The sequence below is a fragment of the Ptychodera flava genome, chromosome 5, assembly GCF_041260155.1.
Source record: "Ptychodera flava strain L36383 chromosome 5, AS_Pfla_20210202, whole genome shotgun sequence".
Classification (NCBI taxonomy): domain Eukaryota; kingdom Metazoa; phylum Hemichordata; class Enteropneusta; family Ptychoderidae; genus Ptychodera; species Ptychodera flava.
This window is the reverse complement of record NC_091932.1, coordinates 861,184-885,437: the sequence shown is the minus strand read 5'-3', so window position 1 is coordinate 885,437 and position 24,254 is coordinate 861,184. Positions and strand designations below refer to the sequence as shown.

At 36.7% G+C, this 24,254-nt stretch overlaps 1 protein-coding gene across 8 annotated transcripts in view; it reads right to left on the bottom strand.

The window, feature by feature from the left end:
* Positions 1-548: 548 nt before the first annotated feature.
* Positions 549-24,254, bottom strand: part of LOC139132398 (regulator of MON1-CCZ1 complex-like) — a 155,120-nt gene continuing 131,414 nt past the window's right edge. For 7 of the 8 annotated variants that reach the window (XM_070698740.1, XM_070698736.1, XM_070698738.1 and 4 more), the window contains 6 exons: positions 23,667-23,843; positions 19,823-19,927; positions 11,371-11,448; positions 10,892-11,065; positions 1,440-1,665; positions 549-966 (listed from right to left, as the gene is read on the bottom strand). In XM_070698740.1, the coding sequence (XP_070554841.1) occupies positions 887-966; positions 1,440-1,665; positions 10,892-11,065; positions 11,371-11,448; positions 19,823-19,927; positions 23,667-23,843 (840 nt within the window). In that variant the 3' untranslated portion in view covers positions 549-886. The remainder of the gene's footprint in view (positions 967-1,439; positions 1,666-10,891; positions 11,066-11,370; positions 11,449-19,822; positions 19,928-23,666; positions 23,844-24,254) is intronic. The other variant, XM_070698741.1, reaches the window with a different exon arrangement.

The following is a 24,254-nucleotide window of genomic DNA, read 5'->3' as shown; positions in this document are numbered from 1 at the left end:
TATATATATACATACATACAGACAGACACGCAAATGGACGCAAATGAACTGATTCACCTTATACAATAACCTCTCTTTGGTATATATACATATACTAAATGCGAGCTAAAAATCAAGTTCACACATTCAAGTGTACAACTCTCACCATGCACGGCTGAGCATACACTGTTACATAAAAGTTTGGATCTCATGCAAGCTTTTGGTAAGAAATCCAAATGGGTGGACTGTCTTTCATAAAGATAAGAATAGCACTTTTCTCTTACATTTAAGCAATGTTTGTTTGTCATAGGAAAGCTAGTGAGAATAACAAAAGTACCGTCAAGGACAGTGTGCTCATATTTGGTTTGAATTGGTCCATCAAGAAATATTTAAACCAGAAAAACAAGAATGACAAAAGTAAATAAGGTCTGAAACTTTAGGTACTGGAGGTTGACTTTAGGAACAGGCTTAGCAGAGGAATGTTTCAACACAGTCTTTCATAGTTTCAGTAGGTCTGCCAATTTGTATCAGTTCATGAACCATCCCCGCACATTTGCAGGATTTCCCTCTTTTCTTACCTCATTTGCATATTTTTGACACTGACATGTTCATTTGAACAACGTCACATCTCAACCCCTGGGTCTACCTGAACACCAAATACTAAGATGGTAGGTGCGGCGGTTTGGGAGCTTTTGCACTGGATGGACATACATACACATACATACATACATACATACAGACATACAGACGCCATCGACTCACCATGTAAGCTCTTTTTGGTATTTATAGACATATCAAATATGAGCTAAAAATCCATTTTGTCTTAATCATCTATTTACATTCATTAGCGCACAGAGTAAAACTATGTTCTGCTATATCAAAATTTTCTTCTGTGTGAATCAATAATTCAAAACACTGCTGGCATCATAAAGCTTTCTGATCCAAACAGATCTTCAAAATGTCTTGCATACTGTTCACAGTGTTCACCTAGAGAAGGAATAGAATAAATTTCAACTAGACTTCACCAGTAAACAAAGCAACTATTAGTGCAAGATGCGAGGTATAATGATATTCAAATATGCAGATTACATTAATGAGCATTGTTTCGGTATTAAAATTCTATGCTAATGACCCTTAATCAATGTAGAATATTCATGTACCTCGCTCAGATCTTGCATTGTATACAAAGCAAAGTTAATTCGGTAAACTAAGCTGTGTGGTTGTGTATGAGGGATATGATTTTAATCTGTCTTAAATAACATGATTTGTTTAAAAGTCTTGAATTTACATATTTACACACATATGTTATCAATCAATTATAACATTAAAAATGCTCCTTTAATATATACAAAAAGATTATGCTAACACTTTTGTTTAGTTGAAGTAGACACTGAAAACTTTTGGGGAATAGAGAAGCATTTGGTCTTGTACCAAGGGACAAGTAATCAATATTTATATACCTGAAACAAATCTTGGGTGTCCTCTGAGCCTTAGATTTCTTTCTTCAAAGAATTTAAAGACAGTATAGAAAAGCATTTTGTCTTCTGTAGTGACAGCAGCTTCCAAGAATTTCCTGGCGGACACTGTGTCAACTTGTCCAATACTACGTATAAAACGTAGTGCTGTCAGCACTTGGTGTTTGGAGAGTAAAACTTCTATGATCTCCTCATTTGCAGTTGAAAGCCTCTGTGTAACAAGCAGAAATAAGAATTTTAGTTTCACAGGTACTAACATGCACTAGCTAGGACTCCTAGACTTTTCTTTCTGATTGTCATATATATATATATATATATATATATATATATATATATATATATATATATATATATATATATATATATATATATATATATATATATATATATATATATATATATATATATATATATATATATATATATATATATATATATATATGTATTATATGTATATTATATATATATATATATATATATAATATATATATATTCAATGAACCCACCATAGATTATTATAGTTTATCTTTTCTTAATTAAAGGACTTGGTATATCATTAGATGTACAGAGTTTGACTAAGTTTCCTGGATGGTTACATCTTGATGCATTCTTTAGCTGATGTTTGTCCTTAAGATTTTGATAAAGTAAACATTCAAAACGAAAATGAATTGTTTCCTCCACAGTACACTTTCTTACATATTTCACAAAGTCTTTCAGACCTATCTAGTCCCTTACCACAACCAATTAGTGGCCTGCCCTCTAGTCCTGTGTGGTCAATGGGGAGGAACAAAATACAAGAGCACACGTGATTGGCGGAACTTGTCAAAACTTTAATGCATAAGAAATAGAAGAATTTGACAACCAGCTCCATACCACCTGCCTCTGTGAAAATGTGTCAGAGTGGGTAGAGGTGGGTGGGGGAGAGAAGTCTGAAGAGTGAAAACTTTACAACGCCATCATCAACAGAGGTAGCCGTAGATTTCCAGTCACCATGTAGTTTAATAAGTTCGCCCGGAACCCCTGCCTCAAATGCAAATGAGGCCCCCCCACGGTGGAAGCTATGTCCAGAGTACAAGTGTGGATCATAGTTTGCGGCAGCCAGTAAAGAACGTAGAGAAGAAACGAAACTGGCATGGGTGAGGGGTACCAGAACCCCTTGTCTGGGGTAAACGAAGGCAGGAGCATCCGGTGGTGCTGGGATTGAAGTGCACATCCTGTGAAAGGCACTCACCGGGCATAACACTTATCCGGGTATGCTAGCAACCGGGATAGCGCGAACTCAATCATGAAACTGGTTTGTTTTTGACCACTTTGAGAGGACAGTCATCCCAAAATCGGAAAAGGTAATGTCGCGACGGCATAAATGTTTTTGTGGACAAAAGGTGGATTTGGATGGGACTACTAAATTTGATTTGCGAAAGAACGTGAAGAAGCCTAGTAAAAAGGCTGCCCATAACACAACGTGGTAGGGTGAGGAAAAATCCAAGTGCTTGTGCAAAGCCAGTAAAATTGAAGGAGTAATAGGGAGTTTTTCGGTACAGGGGCGTAAATGCAGACGACGTATCCCTTGAAGGGTGAGTTTAAGCTGGAAACTGTCTAAGGCATGGCAATTAATGCCTAACAAGGAGTGGAGTTTAGCCACCCCGTTTAAATAGTTCTTCAGGGATTGTACTGAAGTCAGAGAGCGTGCTAAGAATGTGACAAAAGCAGAAAGTGTATGTGCCGTTGTGGGTATGGGAGGGATCCCGAAAAAGTAACAAAACAGCAGATAGGCACGCCATTGCGCCTTGAGATTTACAATGGTCCCTGAAGCATAGGCCGATGCTTGGGTGATCGACGTTTCGTACTGAAGTGCTGACCACTGGGAACCTGTAGAGAAAACGAGCATACAATGACGATAAGAATGATTACAAATCGTAGTGAAAGTCTACAAAAAAAGAGTCTGGTACATCAATGGCTAATACAAAAGTATGACTTGTCAAATTTTCAAAAGCTGCTTTGTGATGATGCTATCTGCTTAAATGGTCGGCAATTCTATTGTCCTGACCTAGGATATGGACAGCCCTAATTTCAACGCTGTTGAGTGCTGTAATGAGCCAAAGCTCACGTAAAAAACGAAGAATACGAGGGTCTCGAGAACGCCCTGAATTAATGACTTGAACAGTAGTAAGATTATCACAAAGAAATTGTATGCGCAGCCCCTTCCATGCAGAGGCCCACAGCTTACATGCTACTAGTACGGTTAACAATTCTAATGCATTGATGTGTATGTTATCCTCTAAAATTTGCTGTGGGAAGATTCTATGAAAATATAAGCCCTTGAAATATGCCCCACAACCTGTGAGACAGGAGTCTGTCGAAAATACTGCATCGGGTGCAGACCACCTGTGGTGTGGAATGACCGATATCCCATTGTATAATGGCAAAAATGTTCTCCACCATGTTAGATCTGCATAAAATTGCTCATCTAAGTAAATACAAGGTGAATTGTGCTGTGTTCTGAGTAACTGTAACATTCGAGATAAGAAAACTCTGCCTGAGCGAACACAAATGGATACAGCATTTAGTTTTCCAAGCAAGGATTGGAATTGTTGTTTCTTTACAAAACTGTTAACTGACTGATGCCAGTCATCTAATTCTAAAAGTAAAGTGGACAACTTGTGTGTTGGAATAGACATAGTCATGGATATAGAATTAAACTCTATGCCTAAGAATACGAGACAGGTAGTTGGGGGAACTGCTTTGTCCTCTGCTTCTTCAAAGCCAAGTTGAGATAACAGTCTTCCGAGAGTTGCAAAGGCCGCTGAAGCTCTGTGGGGAACGTCTGCCCCTCCAAAATCGTCAAGTTAATTGACACCTGCGTATACTGATTCTCTAAACAAATACATGACTGCGTTGGTAGTGCGCTGGCATGCTAAAGCTGCTGATCGGAGACCAAATGGAAAGACAATATCAAAATAAAATAGACCGTTCCATGAATAGCCGAGTAAATGGTAATCTTTTGGGTCTATGTAAATTTGGCGGTACGCCCTACGTAAGTCGCGTTTGAACATTAGACATCCTTTCCCTTTAGTTTGAATAAGTTTGGTGAACTGATCCACCGAAGGATAAGAGAGTTTAAATGGTGCGCCATTGTAAAAGTCTGGTGGTATACCATCGTTGACAGAGCGAGTTGCTGGGAAGCTCAAGTCCATGACAACTCTGCGACGGGTAGAGTCTTTCTTTGGAACAGTCTGAAGTGGTGACAAAACAAAGCGTTCTGGGAAAGAGTTCTCCGTGAATGGGCTGGCGGTGGTGAGGGCAGCAGTTTCCGTTGCAATAAAATGTTCCACATCTGAAGCGAACTGTGCTGCTGAAGAGTGGTTACGGATATTAAAAACTGGCAAAGTCTCTGCGATGTAGCCGACTGGCCAGCCGAATTGAAGGTAATCACAAATTATCGCGTCTTCAAAATTAGCGAGTAAGGATCTCCACAAGGGAATGTTGAATTTTGACGGAACTGGAAAACGAAGTCCATGGCAATTCAGTAGTCCTGAAGTAAACACTACTTTGTGGATGTCACAAATGTAGTTGGACGAAATATTGGGTGTAAGGGACCCAACAGCCCATATTCGAAGGTACTTGTAAGGTAATTTGTGTAGCTGTTCTACAACCGATAACGTCTGAGATGCAGTACAAACAGTTACAGAGTCCGACGTAGAAGAGACATATGTCCCTGACTTATGTGGAGAAATTGCATTATGGTGCCCTGTTGGAAGGGTCCAGGTCGGAAGTTGCATAATGGCAACGGAAGCCGCGGCAGGTCAATCTTCTGCAGTGACAGTGTCCGACGTGTTTTTCTTGGTCCCCACTTGGCAGTCCTTGCCGGAGTGATGCTCTGCGGCGTTATTCATTTTATGGCAACGGTAACAGATAATGGGTGGTGCACCATATCTGAGCAAGTGCCTTACCAATATTTGTCATTGACTTTGACATTCAAAAGATAATGGGTGGTGCACCATATCTGAGCAAGTGCCTTACCAATATTTGTCATTGACTTTGACATTCAAAAGATTATGGGTGGTGTACCATATCTGAGCAAGTGCCTTACCAATATTTGCCATTGACTTTGACATTCAAAAGATAATTTGCAAGACCTGGGTTGTTTTTAATATGACAGAAGAAATGTATTCATTGACAGACGCTGGAAGTTTCCCCAACCATACTTGGTGCCAGTTGTCTTTCAGTGTATCAGTGAACAATGACACAAAGCTTCATTCCTTAAAAGCCAGGGACTTGATCCCCGGATCAAGTTTGCTTTAGTCTATCAGAGGATTATGGAGTGTCATAGCTTTTTGTTTTCCATTGAAATTGTAATCAAGTAGCTTTCACTGCGAGACAATCTGACGCCACCACAGGCCTTTAACTCAAACCTTGATTACACCATGCAAAGCAAAAGCCATATGAATTAGTACGTTTACGATGTGTGATGCCTAGTTTATCACTACGCCTAGTGTGATGCCTAGTTTATTGTACTGAGTCAATCTTCTCTAACTAAGAGTATATATGAGTATTTCACAATTCTATCGTTTGGCATAGATAATACCATGAGCAACCACTTTATACATTGAATATGTCAAAATAAAGATAGCAGTTCTACCAATTTCTCCAAGTATGGTAAAACACTTTCACGGACTTCAATGACGATTATTTTATATGCATATTCCTCTGATATTCATTTGCAGATATTAGATTTTCTGCTTCTACTCATGTATGTGCACGTATAATCCAATGTACAAACCTGAATATGATGATAGCACATTACTTCATCTCAATCACAGAGGCATGACAACATGTTTATGTATGCCACACTATGCATTCTCTGAATACTGGCAGTGTGTCTTAAATTGATGTGAACATGGGCTACCAAGATGTATGGCTTCATGGATGGGTTGTGGGATCTTTATGTAGTCGAGTCAATACAAGTATGGTTATATTGATATTCAAATCAGTCTCAAAACGGTAGCTTACATGGGACATGGGGTTTTAATGATTCTGAACAACTTGATGTGACAGACAAAGATGACCCTGGCTTGAACGGATTTTTATCAATGATATGGGTTCAGTGTGTAGACATTCTTTATGTTCTATGTACGCTGATGATGCCAAAATTTACAAAATAATTAATTCAAGAGATGACTGCACACTGTTACAAGAGGATACTACACGACTTAACAAGTGGTGTTTCACATGGAAAACAACTGTAGATAACACAAAGTGTTCAGTCATCTCGTTCACTAGAAAGAAAAACCCTATTACCTTTCACTACTCATTAGATAATACCCACCTAGAAAGAGTTGATAAAATTAAGGATCTGGGGTAATCTTTTCTAGGGCTTTGAGTTTTTCTGCACATGTCTCATTTATTTATTGGTAAAGCTTTTCACATGCTTGGTTTTATTAAGCGGAGTTGTAATACATTTTCTAACATCAACTCCCTAAATTCACTGTACATAGCTTATATAAGAAGTATTTTAGAATATGCATCTGCAGTGTGGTTTCCTTGGCAAAAACAAGAACAGGAAAACATAAGGCCAATGCAGGTATGTAAAGGTCCAAAAATCGATAAAGTGAGCATTGAACTGAGCGTTGAAAATGACAAAGTGAGCGTTGAACTGAACGTTGAAATAACAAAGTGAGCATCAAACTGAGCGCTGATAATGACAAAGTGAGCATCGGACTGAACGTCGAAAATGACAAAGTGAGCATCGGACTGAACGTCGAAAATGACAAAGTGAGCATCGGACTGAACGTCGAAAATGACAAAGTGGGCGTCAAATCTTCCCTTCTGGAGGCTCCACTGTCTATGGTTAAAGTGAGCACTGAAAACAACAAACTGAGAGCAGTGTCGAAAATGCGAAAGTGAGAATCAGGCAGGGTGTGGAAAATGATAAACTGAGCATTGAGCATGACAAACTCGGCGTTGTAACGGCAAAATGAGTGTCAAAGTGAGTACGGGTGTTGAAATGTAGTGAGTATGGGAAATTTATATGTAACGGAAATTCAAAGCTTGCAAGGACAGGGCTGATGCTGAATATGATGCAGCAAGTACGGTAGAGTACACGGTTTGCGAATGACATGGCGACTATTTCACAAACTTTTGACAATATTTTTTTAAATATTTATGTCTGTATTCTTTTTTCATGAAAGTCCGTTTTGAAACATGGCGCTCGTGCCGTTGTTCCCAAATCATGGGAGCTACCTCATGTGTGATGACTTTTTAAGTGGGTCCTGTGACGTCACCATACTAAGGCTTGCATAATAGGGTGGCTATATTTCATTCACTGACTGATATGATTTACAGCAGATATTCACAAAGTGATGATTACTCAGACGCATTCTTGTAAATTACGATAATTTTTGTGAACAACAAATTGCTTATACTTTATGGTGGAGTACATGTTGGGGTTCTCATGAATGTACATCCACGGGGTATATGAAATTTGCTGGCGTGTTAGGACAACACCATGATGAGAGCAAGAGGCCTAGCCTAGTGCCCAAAAATAATCGATGAATAAATATTGTTATGAAAAAAGGAACTCCTCAAAGAATTTTTAAAATTTGCTTCAATTCATTTGTTTGTTTGGTTTTTTTGTTTGCGATACCAAAAGTATTTGATTTCTATCTAAGTAAGATACTGTATATGGAAGGTTTGAATCCTACCAAGAATTTAATAATTTATAGTATGACCGTTTTATGAGGTTCTGAAACGTCCTTTTGGAATAATGTTTCGACGTAACACACAAGGAATATATCATTTTGATAAAATGATGGAAGATCTCATAATGCAAAATTTATTACCACCTCCACCAAATAAGTCTTATATGATATTAATGAGTATGAACTTTCAACGAACTCACTTTTACGGTGCGACAGATTGATAATTAATTCCAAGAAACATCTGACCATGACCCGAAATTAACCTTTCAATTTAGCGTGTGGGAATGTAACTTTTTCGTGAGATAGAGTTTGCAAGTGTTCTTCCCTTAGCATTTGATCTGGCATATGAAGTAGGCTGTAGCCTAAAACTTCGTACTTTTACATGTAGAAAAGAGGCCAAGAAAAAATTCACGGCATTCATCATACAGGCATTAATTAAACTTATGGAATTCATCAACAAGTGTGAAGTACAAACTGAAACGGCATGAAACCATAAAGTTATAATTTTTCGACATCGAACACAGAAGGGAAAGGTTAAAGTTACGATCATCTTTCAACCACAGCTAAAAAAGTAGCTATGTAGCCTTACTTATCCCGACATAATACATGAACAGGATTGCTGTGTTATACTGACAATCTTGCCTCTAGCTGGTAGGAAGAAATAGCTTCTTTACGAAAATGGGAATTGTGCATTATTGGCAAATATGTGATAATGTCCCGACATCGAACACAAATGCGCTAGCTGTGAACATGTCGAAATCCAAAATGAGACAATATTCATTCACTACATTCATTAGATATATACAAAAGGTGAGAGCTAAAACGTAATACTAAAGAGTCATATTAACTGTCGTAACTTAATTGATGTATTCGGCACTATCACACTGAAGTTCACTATTTTGGACCTGCGAAATGTGTCCGATTGAATAAAAAATCAACTAATAAGATGCAAGATTGGGGTGATACTATCTAAGAACATCAATAGTGTGACACATAGTTTAGAACGATCGATTTTACCAAGTAGGCAAAGGTGCCATGAAGTTAGGCTGACCAAAATAATCATTACTGAGTAAACGTCTCCAATTCATTGTAGGAATTATTCATTGACAACAGCTTTGGTTTGTTATAAGCAATACGTGACATTTGCCCTAAGCCGACTGGAACTCAGTCATGGCGCTATTGACAAAACTACCAGTACCACTCAAACAATGGCAAAAAAGATCTAAAATATTCAATCTCGCTGATCATAAACAGTAGAGGCAATGAAAATGCACCACGTACATGAAAGTGCGGAAGTGTACAAGTTCTCTGGCTCCATTGCGAAAATAGCCTGGAGCGACGTCGACGACGCTATCTGACAAAGCTAATGGCATGGGCCTCACCTGTTGTTGGAGGTGCCCTCGCACTCAATCCAGAGATGCTCAGTTTTACGCTCACTTTGCTGCTCTCTACAAAATGTGCGATAGAGCACTTTGACCCTCAGTTTGCCATTTTCCACAAAGTGCTCGATCAAGCACTTTGACGCTCACTTTGTCAATTTTTGGACCCTTACATGGCTTGCTAATGTCCCTGACACTACTAGAGAGATGATTCAACATTAAGTACTTCCTGACTGTATGAAATTATCTCACAAAGTCATCCTATGGACCTGTATACCAAATATTTAAGCTGTCTGACCAGCAGTTTTGAAAAACCAAGCGACCTATGACCACAGAGCTCTGCTGTGTTATGTAAAGAATAACTTTTTGTGACACGTGTTGATGACAAAGGTGGATATCTTTGATAGCTCATTTCAGGAGAGCATGACCAAAAATGGCAAAATTAGCTACAAAAATACAAAATTGAAGATTTCATCATAATTTCCATATATTACATTAAGATAAACCCTAGGAACCTGTATACCAAATATTACAGCTATCAGATGAGTAACTTTTGAGAAACAAAGATTTTGACCAAAAATGGGAAAAATTGACCCAAACATACAAAAATTCAAGATTTCATCACACTTTCAATATATCACACTGAGGCAACCCCTAGGAACCAAATATCATAGGTATCAGATAAGTAGTTTTTGAGAAACAAATTTTTTGACCAAAAATGGCAAAAATTGCGCAAAAAATACAAAATTGCAGATTTCATCATTATTTCAATAAATCATATTTAGTTCATCTGTAGGAATGTGTATACCAAATATCAAAGCTATCAGATAAGTCCTTTTTGAGCAATAATTTTTTTACCATAAAATGACAAAAATTGCCCCCAAAATACAAAATTGTAGATTTCATCATAATTTGAATACATCATATTTTGATCATTCCTGTGAACCTGTATACCAAATATCAAAGCTGTCAGACAAGCTATTTTGATGAAATAAATTTTTGACCAAAAATGACAAAAATTCCTTAAAAATACAAATTTGCATATTTCCATCACAATTTGATCAAATGTAAGTTGGGTCATCACTAGGGACATGTATACCAAATATCAAAGCTGTCTGACCAGGGGTTTATGAAGAAGAACATTTTTTACCAACAACGCCTTTTTTCACTAATTTGCATATTTTCAACAATATCAAAAAATAAAAAAGATAGTTTCTCATAATCGTATGAATGGAAGAAAATTGTAGCTTGATAATACACTTCTAATCTAATCATAATACTTTTATCATAAAATCAACAAATATTTTGAAAAAGCCTTCGGAAAGCTTACAATTCTAAACCAACCAATGGTGCACATTACCTTCAGCATATCCAATGCTAGTTGATGTGCTGGTGGGTACACACTTTCTAGAGACAACATGAGGCAGGCTAGTGGCTTGGAATCACTCAGTACATGATACTGTAAAAACTGGTGTAGCTGGTAAAAAAAATTGTTCTGTACCAGTGTATTGATCACCAGTTCATATAAATAGTGCTGAAAGCAACCGGAAAAACAAATCATTATTAAGAATATAATTTACCTTCCATCTTTTCATAAATCTTACAATAGCTTTGTGAATTACCATAAGTTAGTAGAACTACTGGAACTAAACAGCATTTAGTGCATGATTTATACTAGCTACTGAAGTGTCACTGAACATGCTCATCCGGGCAAATTCACATCTCCACCCTTAGGTGCACTTTTAGGTACACCACAGAGGTGCTGCTGACTGACCATGTAAGCTCTCTTTGGTATATATACACATATACCCAATGTGAGCTAAAAACATAGAAACTAACCTGTACAGGGATTTGATATTGGTTGAGTGATCTGATGTACTCCATCAATACTGCAACAATAAATTTATGTTTCACATCCTGTAAGAGATAAGAGAGAAAAACCTGACATCTCAAAAACGTCTCATCAGATCAGAATCAATTCTGGTACATACAGTCAGTTTGCAAATGGCAAGAACTGATTAGTTTTTGGTAGGTCTGGCTTGCTTACTTTTTGCTCATTTGCATAATTAATGATTTTTGAAAAAACGACTATACATTGAGAATGACTGAATACAATCTGATGAGATTTGCTACAAATGTTGATCACACCAAAACGTATCAGCCGTGAAAGATATTAACCCTTTGAACCCGGCTCAGACAGAAATGTCCGATGACGTCATAGAGTACCAGGGGGTCAGGGTGCAAAGGGTTAAGGGGTGACATGAAAGATAATTGCTTATTTGCATATTTAATTAACTTTCCTAATTAGGGATTTATGTCTGAATTGGCTGGATTAAAATTGACAAAACTTAATGTATATTGAAGATGCTATGATTTTAACATAATTGAAAGTCATTAAGCATTTTTACTTCAGCCAATTCCTAATTAGGGATATATATCTAAATTGACTTGACAAAAGTCGATGAAACTTTCTACATATATTGAAGATACTATGGTACATTATTCTTGAAAGTTATTAAAGCCGCACTTTTCAATCCCAGGTTCTCGCATTAGTGGAGTTCTCCTCCCAGTCAAACGCTTGGCCAGTATCTATAACATTGATTACACAAACTGATCTCAACCTTTTGTCACATTTTGCGAATCCTGCAAACAGAGTTTAAGCAAGCTTTTGATTGACAGTCGGTTCAAATCGCCAACGGTCATTGATTCCCCACCACAAACGCTCGAATTTCCTAAAAGATTGTCTTCCAGTCGCGTTAGACTTTCAATATAACCACAGAGTTCGATCGGTTAGCAACTTCACGCTGACCGCTTGGCAATCTGTCTGTGTTTTTGGGGCCGGGGAAAACTAAAAAGTGGCATTTTCTGGAGCGTGTGCCCGCCTGTTGCCTGTTTGGTGTCCACTCATACAATGAACGCCGCCACACATTGGTGTCCTTTTAAAGGGAGGCTCTGCCTTTAAGCATTTTTACTTCATCCAACTCCTAATTTCAATATTAAATAAAGTTTTGAAATTAGGGATTTATATTTTAATTGACAAGACCAAAATCGATGAAACTTGCTATGTACTTTAAAGATACTATGATATAACATTATCGAAAGTCATTTTTACTACAGCCAATTCCTTAACTGCATATTTAATGAACTTTCCTCATTAGTGATATATATCTGAATTGACTTGACCAAAGTTGATGAAACTTGCTATGTACATTGAAGATATTATGATAAAACATTATTGAAAGTCATAAATTAGTTTTACTTCAGCCAATTCCTAATTTGCATATTTAATGAACTTTCCTAATTACGGATATATACTGGGATTTACTTGATCAAAGTTGATAAAACATGCTATGTACATTGATGATTGTACCAGGTTATAACAATATTGAAACTCATTTCGCATTTTCATGTCAGCCAATTTATAATTTGCATATCTAATAAGCTTTCACAGTTTGGGATATATAACTTCAAGGACTTGACCAAAGGCAATTACATGTCCTATATTAAGTGGTGATACAACGACAGTTCTTTAAAAAATTATTTTTATTTCAGTTAATTACATATTTGAATACTTAATGACCTTTAGAATTGATCTGTGGTGAATATTGTTCATTATGTTGATCATAATACTTTCAATAAAGTCGCAAACATGTCGCAAATTTTCAAATTTGCATACAAATGCAATATAAAATGAAACACGTGAGCATTTTCAGTTCACATGGGCTTATTTTTACAGCAATCACATGACCTCTTGGGCATACTGTGTCCATAGAACACTGCAGTGCATACTTTTTATTCCAATGTAGGCTCATTTCAAAAGAACTTTGCATGAACTCTGCTTACAGTTTTGGCTGATTTTAATATTTTGAGACTAATGTGTACATTGAAAAGTATGGTACAACAGTGATACAGATTCTTAAACTTTGCACTGGGTGGACACCAAGACAGAAGAAACCAACTGATCAGTATCTTGATAGTTCAATGTATCACTTTCAAGCCACAAGAACTGGAATAAAACATAGGGCCAAAGTCCCTGAAGCTACTATAGACATGGATACAAAATTAGGTATTTCCTAACTGTATGAAATTATCTCACTAAGGTCACCCTGGGGACCTGTAAACCAAATATTAAAGCTGTCTGACCAGCGGTTTTGAAAAAATTAAATAGCGTCAATGACACTGTAGCTCCCATCCTGGACTATTTAGTGTTTGTTCTCTGGTCAGATATTTGAACATGTGTGAAAGGGATAAAGTGCATGAAGTGAAAATACTTAAATGTAATGTACTGGAGACAGTGAAATATGTTTAATGTATTTATTCAGAATATAAAATGGAATAAATACAGAATTAGAAATATCGAATACTGTGATACAACCATTACCTCAAGTCATTGACAATGACATAGTCCCCACTTGTAATAGGAGTATTAGTCTTGATGGGGCAGGGAAATGTGGTCATTAAGAAGTATCACTGGAGTGAATATGTTGAGATCTATGGGCACATAGGTCTATGTCGTTGTTCCCAATTTGAAACTCATGAGGCATGTCTAAGTTATGGTTCTAAATCGGGAAAAAAGATCAGACCTCTAGCAGTATTGGCCAGCCAAGCAATACATATGCGCATAATAAATGAGGTACAAGATGCGACTAATGCCGTATGTTGTAGGTTCGAACCTGATTGAAAACTAGCCGTATTTTCTATCCTGGGTTGATAGCTCTGCTGGTGGACAGAATTGTCCCCGAGGTTATCGTTCGCCCAGTTAAAGCGATGAAATTCGTTTCTTCGCCTCGATAAAGTTTGTATGTGCGATTTGTGATAGTGAGCATGCGTGAGTGAGTGCTTTACGAACTCTACAACGTGTGGAGTGGTCTCAGTCAGAAAAATGTAACAACTTAGCCGGCTATTGAACCACTCTTTATCGGGGGTGGAGATTTAGCCGAGCGGTTCTCTCTGTGGCCTCTCCGCTAGGCGACTGATGCCGTATGTTGTGGGTTCGAACCCGATTGAAAACTAGCCGTATCTTAAGGTCTAATATCCTATCAAAATTGGAGGGTATAGAACTTGTGGTTATTGAGATATGCATATATATGTATAATCAAGGTCAAAGGTCATCAAGGTCACATGACATTTTGAAAAAAAAATTATATTGCTAATTAATCCCTATATGCCAAAAAATCAGACCTCTAGCTCTATTCGCTTGCCCAGAATTAGATGTGTGCATAATTAATGAGGTAAAGCGTGTGTTGTCATAAGGTCTCCCATCCTACTAAATACAAAGGACATAGCACTTGTGGCTACTTATTTATTGACATAAACATATATTTTAGGTAAAAGGTCATCGAGGTCACATGACATTTGGTCAAAAAATTTCTCTCCTATAGTTATCCCTATATACCAAAAAACAGACATCCAGCTCTATTGGCTTGCTCAGAATGAGATATGTGCATAATTAATGAGGTACAATATGTGGTGTCATAAGGTGTCCAATCATACCAAATATGAAGGGTGTAGCACTTGTGGTTACTGAGTTATGGACAAATATGTATATTTGAGGTCAAAGGTCACCAAGGTACGTGACATTTTGTCAAAAAATTTGTATTGCTAAGTTATCCCTATATACCAAAAATCAGACCTCTAGCTCTATTGGCTTGCTCAAAATTAGATATGCACATAATTAATGAGGTACAATATGTGGCGTCATGAGATGTCCCATCATACCATACATGAAGGGTGTAGCACTTGTGGTTACTGAGTAATGGACAAATATGTATATTTGAGGTCAAAGGTCACCGAGGTCACGTGACATTTTGTCTAAAAAAGTGTATTGCTAAGTTATCCCTATATACCAAAAATCAGACCTCTAGCTCTATTGGCTTGCTCAAAATTAGATATGTGCATAATTAATGAGGTACAATATGTGGCGTCATAAGGTGTCCCATCATACCATATATGAAGGGTGGTAGCACTTGTGGTTACTGAGTTATGGACAAATATGTACATTTGAGGTCAAAGGTCACCGAGGTCACATGACATTTTGTCAAAATATCTGAGATATCTGCGTGAACGGATGGACTCACGGATGGACGAACAGACGGACATGACCCAATCTATAAGCCCACTGGACTTCATCCGTGGGGACTAAAAATTGTGTCACTGCATCCTTTTTGCAATATGAATACGATGAGAAACTAAATTTTTATTTTTCATGACCTTATACATGGGAGTCTATGGAGATCTGCCTTATACATGGGAGTCTATGGACGTGTAAACTAAAAATATGCAAATTTCATCACGATTCGCCCAAACTTTGGAAAGGTCACTCCTATGCACTTCCATACCAAGTTTCAAATCAATCAGACTTGTGGTTTCAGAGAAGAAGATTTTTTGACCAAAAATGGGAGAAAATTACAAAAAAATTCATGAAAAATAGCAAGTCTAAGATACTGACCTAAGATGTGCACAATCATTTCAGGTCAGCCCAAAGTACTTACATGCTAATTTTTCATGTAATCTGCTCAGTGGTTATTGAGTTTTTTCAATTTTGTCTGTTTTTACATTTTTTCACTTAATTTGCATATTTTTGGCAATGACAACTTCATTTGAACAAAATCTCATCTACAGCCCATCATCCATGTACACACCAAATATCAAGATGAAATGTACAGCGGTTTTGGAGTTTTGATGTTGACGGACAGACATACAGACATACAGACACACAGACATACAGACATACAGACATACATACATACAGATAGTTCCCTAGCCTATAAGAATAGCTTCCATTGCCATATGTACATATGGCTATGGGAGCTAACAAGTGACCCAACAGTTGACAGAGCTCTGCTGTGTTATGTAGACAATAACTTTTTGAGACACATGTATTGATGAAGAAGGTGGATATCTTTGATAGCTCATTTCAGGATGGCCTGACCAAAAATGGAAAAAAAAATTCCGTAAAAATACAGATTTGCATATTTCATCACAATTTTTACAAATCTAAGTTGGTTATCCCTAGGGACCTGTATACCAAATAACAAAGCTGTCTGACCAGTGGTTATGAAGAAAAAGATTTTTTACCAAAAACGTCTTTTTTGGCGCTAATTTGCATATTTTCAACAATATAAAAAAATTAATAAATATAGTTTCTCAAAATCATATATTTCATCCACACAACAAATATAAAATCAGTAAGTACTGCAGTTCTCAAGATATTTGAGTGGACGGACGCCTCACAAACAGACATACATACATACATACATACATACAGACTGATGGTGGACGCCGGACGGATACCCACCCAATAGCTGCTATAGACTATATTAGTCTATAGTAGCTAATAAATGAGAGTTAATTACATTCTAATTAAAGTCAACAAGACTTGCTTAAATCAAGATTTACGTCATAAAAAACAGCATATATAGACTATATTAGTCTATAGTAGCTAATAAACGAGAGTTAATTACATACTTTATCAGTATTTTCATCCTAGCTCTAAACCAAGCACATTTTAACTTTCAAATTAACATTGTAAGTAAGTTCTGTTGAATAAGTTGAGACTGTACGTACTCAGAGAAAGCACACTGAAGAGACAAATGTTTGAAACTTAAGAAGTTCAAGGTCATCAACAGCATTATAAGGAATCATGTAACACTTTCATTGCACTGTTTACACAGATTGCATAATTGCTATAAATAGCACATGAGGAATCTTACAGCCCAGCTTTACCATAAAAACCCTATCACTTTGACCACTCTTTTAATTGACCACTCTATTTTTTTCCTCAAAAAGTAATTTTATCCTTACCAAGTCAACCATAAATGGAAATTAGAACTTTCTCTATCTCTATTTATTTGACCACCCTATCATGACAAACTATTATGAGCAATTTCTTTTAGATAACATACATGGCACAATAAATGACGGTTCAGAATATGTCAAAGTTGGGATTCAGGAAAGTTGCCTTTACATGTTTTAATCATCCAAGATGGTAGGCATTTCACTATGAACTGTCAAAAAAGTTGAACTTTCTGATAATTCTACACTAAAATTATTTTGGCTTTGATGATTTCCTAATTAATTCAATTATTTAAAATCATGTTAATTATTTTTTTCTGGGTGAATTGATAGGGTTTATACAGTACAAGAATTACATACAATGTAACTCAAATTTTGACCAAAAATGACAAATAAATTCCTTAAAAATACACATTTGCATATTTCATCACAATTTGAACAAATCTAAGTTGGGTTATCCCTAGGGACCTGTATACCAAATAACAAAGCTGTCTGACCAGCGGTTATAAGGAAGATGTTTTACCAAAAACGCCTTTTTTGGCATTAATTTGCCTATTTTCAACAATATCAAAAAATTAAAAAAAATAGTTTCTCAAAATCATATTTTTCATCTACACAACAAATATCAAATCAGTAAGTACTGCGGTTCTCAAGATATTTGAGTGGACGGACGCCTCACAAACGGACATACATACATACATACATACATACAGACTGACGACGGACGCCGGACAGATACCATCCCAATAGCTTCTATAGCTCAAAGCTGTATTAACGGCCATCTTGGAAATCGCCAAAGGATTATGGGGCGACCGCAATCCTGTTGGAGGGGCAAACCCGGAAACATGTCACTCAAGCCATAGAGTTCTAGCATACACATCGTGTCAGATACTCCGCTATTTCCGATCATATCGTCTGCAGAACTATTACTTAAAGTTCAGATTTAAGTTCTTTTACTTGTTTTCTGTCGTGAAAAGTATTATTATTACCGTCCAGCCGTTTTAGAAGATTTTTGAAGACCCAAACGACATCGTGTGTTGCTCCATTGCCAGGGATGAAGGAAAGGCGCCGACTTACTTTTTTTAGTTGAATAAAATGTTCCTTTTGTTTGTGTTAGTCAATTAATCGAAATATCATGTTTCCAATTAGTAAATCATAGACAGTCTCGATTCTTCCGTCTATCATTCGATATTTACTGACTCATTCTTTCTCTTTTTTGTGTTCGAAAAGCCTTCTTGATTACATCTCTCAATTGACAATTCAAAGCCAAATACTTGGCCAGGTTGTATATTTTACGAGTTTGCTCTCATCAGCGGTCGCGATGAAAAAAATTACACAGTGTCTCTGAAGTCGGTATCATTGCTCCGTCATGTTTACTGTTGGTTGTACGACTAGTTTGACAGTCAGATATTTTCTAAACGATAAAATTTATATTGCCATTCAATATTTTACGCACGAAGTTGCATCTGCATTTAAATACGTCCATTCGGAAGCAAAAAACTTAAAATTTTACAGACTTTTGATAGTGATGACTTGCTCCAGGCTGTGAAATGTCTCCAGTTGACGTTTTCCCGCTAAAAGATGCGATGTTACCAGCATTCGCAAATATCGAAAATGTACATGCTTTCCCGACATTTGATTAATTTTATAACGAGAGTAGAACAAAACCAAGACTGTTGAAGTTACTTTTCATATGTTTGTTTCAGAAGTTTGCTAAAGTTAGAATTATACTTACCGAAAATGGTCGCCGTAGTCTTCTGTTAAAAAAATATGTTCTTCAACACCACGTTTCTTATGATCGATGATGTCAGATTTTATTATTTTCGTAAGTACAGACTAATGCACTAAACGCCTTTGGATTCTTACCTGCTTGTCAATACTACATTATATACAATTATATATTTCCACTTACTCGTAGTTTGAATGACAAATTTGTCGATCTCAAAAATGTTACCGTTCATGCTATAAATCTGTCATCACTAAAAAAACCCATGTTTCGCGTAAATTTCATGATTATGGTCCTTTCTATTAATTTGACGATTGAATTGTTTCAGCGGTGTTAATTTCCGATTAATTAAACGATTTCAAATCGAAAATATTTTTTCTGGTGGAATTTAGAGCTGTTATAGCAGTTCTGTAGAAGAAATGATCGGAAATAGCGGAGTATCTGATACGATGTTTATGTTAGAACTCTATGGCTTGAGTGATATGATTTTGGGTTTGCCCCTCCAATAGCACTGTGGTCGCCCCATAATCCTTTGCGAATTCCAAGATGGCGGTTAATACAGCTTTTAGCTTCTATAGACTATAGTCTATAGTAGCTAACCAGAGCTAACAGTTACTATAATGAAAACATTTTCATGTTCAACACGTTCTGCAGTATGGTCTGAAACAAAAACAGTTTTTGTAAACTGATTCCTACATTTCACTATTTGTACATTGACGACTGAATAGAAACTCTTGATTGATTTCAATGTGTTCACATGGATTACAGTACCTTATTATCCACAAAGACTGAAAAGACATGAGTGTACATATCAGATTGATCCACTACAGCCTGGTTTCTCTTCCGACCACTTCGTACAACACCAGGTTCTCCTGCCTTAGGGCAATGAAATTGACAATGTATACAATGGAGTTAGTTACATAGACTGATATAGATTATGGTTGTGGTAAATTCTCTATTAATTATGTCTGGATTAACAGAGTCCCCTACTCCAAAGGGGTGAGATGGAATGTCTCACATGATGGGAATATCTGTCTCACAGCTAGTGTGAAACAGAAATTCCAAAACCAGTATGATACATTCTAACTCAGTCCATTGCATGTGATTTATTTTTCTCACAAAAAATTGCAGTTTTTATATCATATTGTAGTAAACACTGATGTCATCAATGAATTACTCTAGTCTATATCATTACCTTCCACAAAGTACTGTCCACAATCATTAGAATCATATGCTCTGCAACATTGTTTTCTTCTCACTACTGCACTTCTAATAGCATTACAGTGTATGTACAGTGGCCATGCATTAGTCAAAATAAACATATCACATCATACTTCGGTATAATTTCATATATTTGACAACATCTAGGAAGTACACAAAACCTGTTAACTTTGAAGTGTGTCATCTGCCCACACCATACCACACAGTACGGTACTTCCTATTTGTCAAATAATATGCACAAAATTGGCACAAAATTGGGTGGTACAGCAAATTACTAATGATCATTTGTTAAAATTAAAATACATTTCATAGTGCAACAATACAGAGAGTGAGAACAAATCACTTCCAAACTGTACACACAAATGAGTATCACTAAACCAACAGAACAAGCTTTTCAATAATTCAACACAGTGCCATAGCCACATTGGATAACAACCATGAATAAAAAGCGATGATTTCCATGAAAACATCTTTTTGCATCATAGTGATCATGAGACCTGAGAGAGAGAGAGAGAGAGAGAGAGAGAGAGAGAGAGAGAGAGACACACACACACACACATGTACCATGCCAGCATACACTAGTGAAAGGCAGAAACCACAAAAGTTATTATACTGGGTTTTGCTTTATTGCCACTTGAATCATCATATCCATATAGTACGGCTCAAGTTTTGGTGAACTTCTCAAAGAATTTTTCCAGAATATATATGTTGACAGTATTTAAGGTTGCAATAGCTTAACATGGAGTCGTAGGTGAAATTTGAAGACCTGTTATTTAGAGGTTATAAACGGCAAGCGAGGGTATTTGGTTGTGGATATAAGACCTCTGGGGTGAAAATTAGCATATTTGGCAGGAAATAATCAACGAGTGAAGCGAAGTGATTATTTCACCCAAATATGTAAATTTTCAACCAAGAGGTCTGAAATCCGCAACCAAATGCCCGAGCACACTGTTATAACCTCATTATAATATGTTTAAGTTACAGTGAATTGCTTTGAAGCATTGGCATTACGCGAAGTAGACATATCGTCTAAATTGAGGTGTTGCCGACAATGTCAGGTGTAATTATCAGCTGAGCAGTAATTCAAGTCGATCACAGAGAAATCAACTCTGCCAAAGTTGGAACATTGTCTTGCAAGAGGTCAGACGTAGACAAAACAATACCTCAAAGCAAGTGATATGATTTGGACAGACGGTGGTGTTGTTTTGACTGCGTCTGACCTCCTGCTAGACAATGTTTCAACTTTTGCAGAGTTGGTTCCTCTATGATCGACTCATATTACCGCTTAGCTGATAATTGCACCTGACAGTGTTAGCAACACCTCGATTTAGACAATATCTCTAGTTTGTCTAATGCCAATTCTTCAAAGCAATCCACTGTTTAAGTTATAACAAGAGGACAATTTCGTTATTTAGGGCCAAAGTTGGAATGAGAGTTCAGGAGCGCCCAGCCTCATACAAACTCTAAAAAAGAACGTTTCAGAACGCGCGCGCGTGCACTGTTGAATTCATAAAATACGGTTACACAACGCATCGATATCGCGATTAGACATCGAACTTGAAGAATTTTACTTCAAAAAAAAAACTTATGATGTTGCTACATAGCCTCTGCTGCTTACAGAAACTCTTCATTTGTTGGTTCGTCAAGCTGCACTAGACTAAAATTTAACAATTAAAATCAATCTGAAGCCATAGACTTGTTCAACATCATGGCGTGTTGAGCTCTAAAGTTGGCGTTCAAAATTTGTGCGAGCTCAAAAATGTTACGCGGCGCGCAGGTCTTCTTGTTGAGAATATAAACCCCGGCTCCAGTCAATCAGATTGCCAGATTCCAGCCAAGCATATTATAATTACAGTTTATACAGAAGAGTTTTCTAGATTCATGATTGAAAGAGTTCCTCTCAGGCACTGAAGTGTTGAGTAGCTATGCTTTCATAGAAAATGTGCAAGGTTGACGAGAATGCTGGATGACAGGTGACTGCTGACAGACAATAAACCTATCTGATGAGTTCTATGTTGTTGACAGCACTGCTAACGATCCCCTTGGATTTTTCCTTTCAAGGAGATTAAAGTGAATGTCTTAGAGCAGCTCATAATGCACATCCTGGAATTTCTCTGTGTTGTATTGGAGGACTCTTTTAACGAGAAATATGATAACACAAGTCAAAACATGGCTTACGCTATCATTTCAGTTGTATATCTCTGTAACCTTGCATGTGTTATCATGTATATCTCTGTAACCTTGCATGTGTTACCATTTCAGTTGTATATCTCTGTAACCTTGCATGTGTTATCATGTATATCTCTGTAACCTTGCATGTGTTATCATTCAGTTGTATATCTCTGTAACCTTGCATGTGTTATCATTTCAGTTGTATATCTCTGTAACCTTGCATGTGTTATCATTTCAGTTGTATATCTCTGTAACCTTGCATGTGTTATCATTTCAGTTGTATATCTCTGTAACCTTGCATGTGTTATCATTTCAGTTGTATATCTCTGTAACCTTGCATGTGTTATCATTTTAGTTGTATATCTCTGTAACCTTGCATGTGTTATCATTTCAGTTGTATATCTCTGTAACCTTGCATGTGCAATCATTTCAGTTGTACGGTATATCTCTGTAACCTTGCATGTGTTATCATTTCTGTTGTATATCTCTGTAACCTTGCATGTGCCTGTGATGAATATTTTCAACACATTGACGACTGACTGCAATGATTCTCAACAAGATTGATAGACATTTTCCTGATGTTGGTCTCAATATTTTGATAGAGTATGAAACTAGTTGATGTTTCCATGACTCTTCCCTTTTGTATTGCTTCACCATTTCTCATGACTATTTGAATTGGTATTACTGACTGTTATTACTATTCTTACCATGAAAAGTACAGTCAAATGTGCATATGATGGACACTCAAGGGGCCAAGAAAAAGTGACCACTATATTGAGGTGGCCTTTCTATCGAGGGTGGGTGCGGCATTACTTTCAGAGTATGTGGTGCACTGAGTGTTGAATCTACGAAAGGATAACAGTAATTCCATGATATAAATTTGTTGAAAATCATGATAGATCCATTTAGTTTCTGAAAGCCTGTAATGCAGATGTAAAATTGGTCAAAACAGACTCATTTCCCTCTTTCTAGTCTGAGCATTTTTTGACAAAGGTCATTTAAAATTGCATATGCTGACCATTATACAGAGTTTTTTAGTTTACCAAATTGGAGCAAATACATGTGGCCACTGATCATATAAGAAGCTGTTGTTTCGCGCCTTTGACTTGTAAATTGTTACGGGACTGCCATAGAGTGACAATAACAAAGAAGTGACCGCTCTATGACAGGTTTGACTGCACATCAGACATCTAACAACAGATTTTTATTTTAAACAATTTACCTGAAATCCTTGTGATTCCTGTTCAAGATAATTGCGATACACCTGATTGAGTTTATCAAATATGGCAGATATTGTAGAAAGATTGCACTGATGACCTGGTACCAAAGCTTGCTTGCATACAGACAATATTACCATCTTGCATTCACTTCTCAGAAGGAGAAAATCTATCAGTCGACACTGAAATAGTAATAAAGGCAAGCTGTCAGCACTTTTGATTAAACAAGTAGCCTCTCCTCTCTCACCCAATTAGCAAACATGAATGCAATGAACAATTATTTTGAAGATTGTTTCAATGAAGCAAAAGTTCATAAAAATCTCAAAACATCGGTTTATATCAAACCAATTTTGACAAATTTGAATATTTCATAATCTGTTGGAAACAACAAACCATAGACTAGAGCTACTGTATTGGTTCTGCCACTTGCAGAACAAGATATATTGACCAAAAATGACAGGGATATTCTTCAATCTGTAAGATAATATACATAATTATTCATGTTATCCAAATTTCAGTAAGTTATTGCCAATTGCAAAATATATCAAGTATGAAAGTAGTAGCGTTATTCCTTTGCAATATATAATAACAAA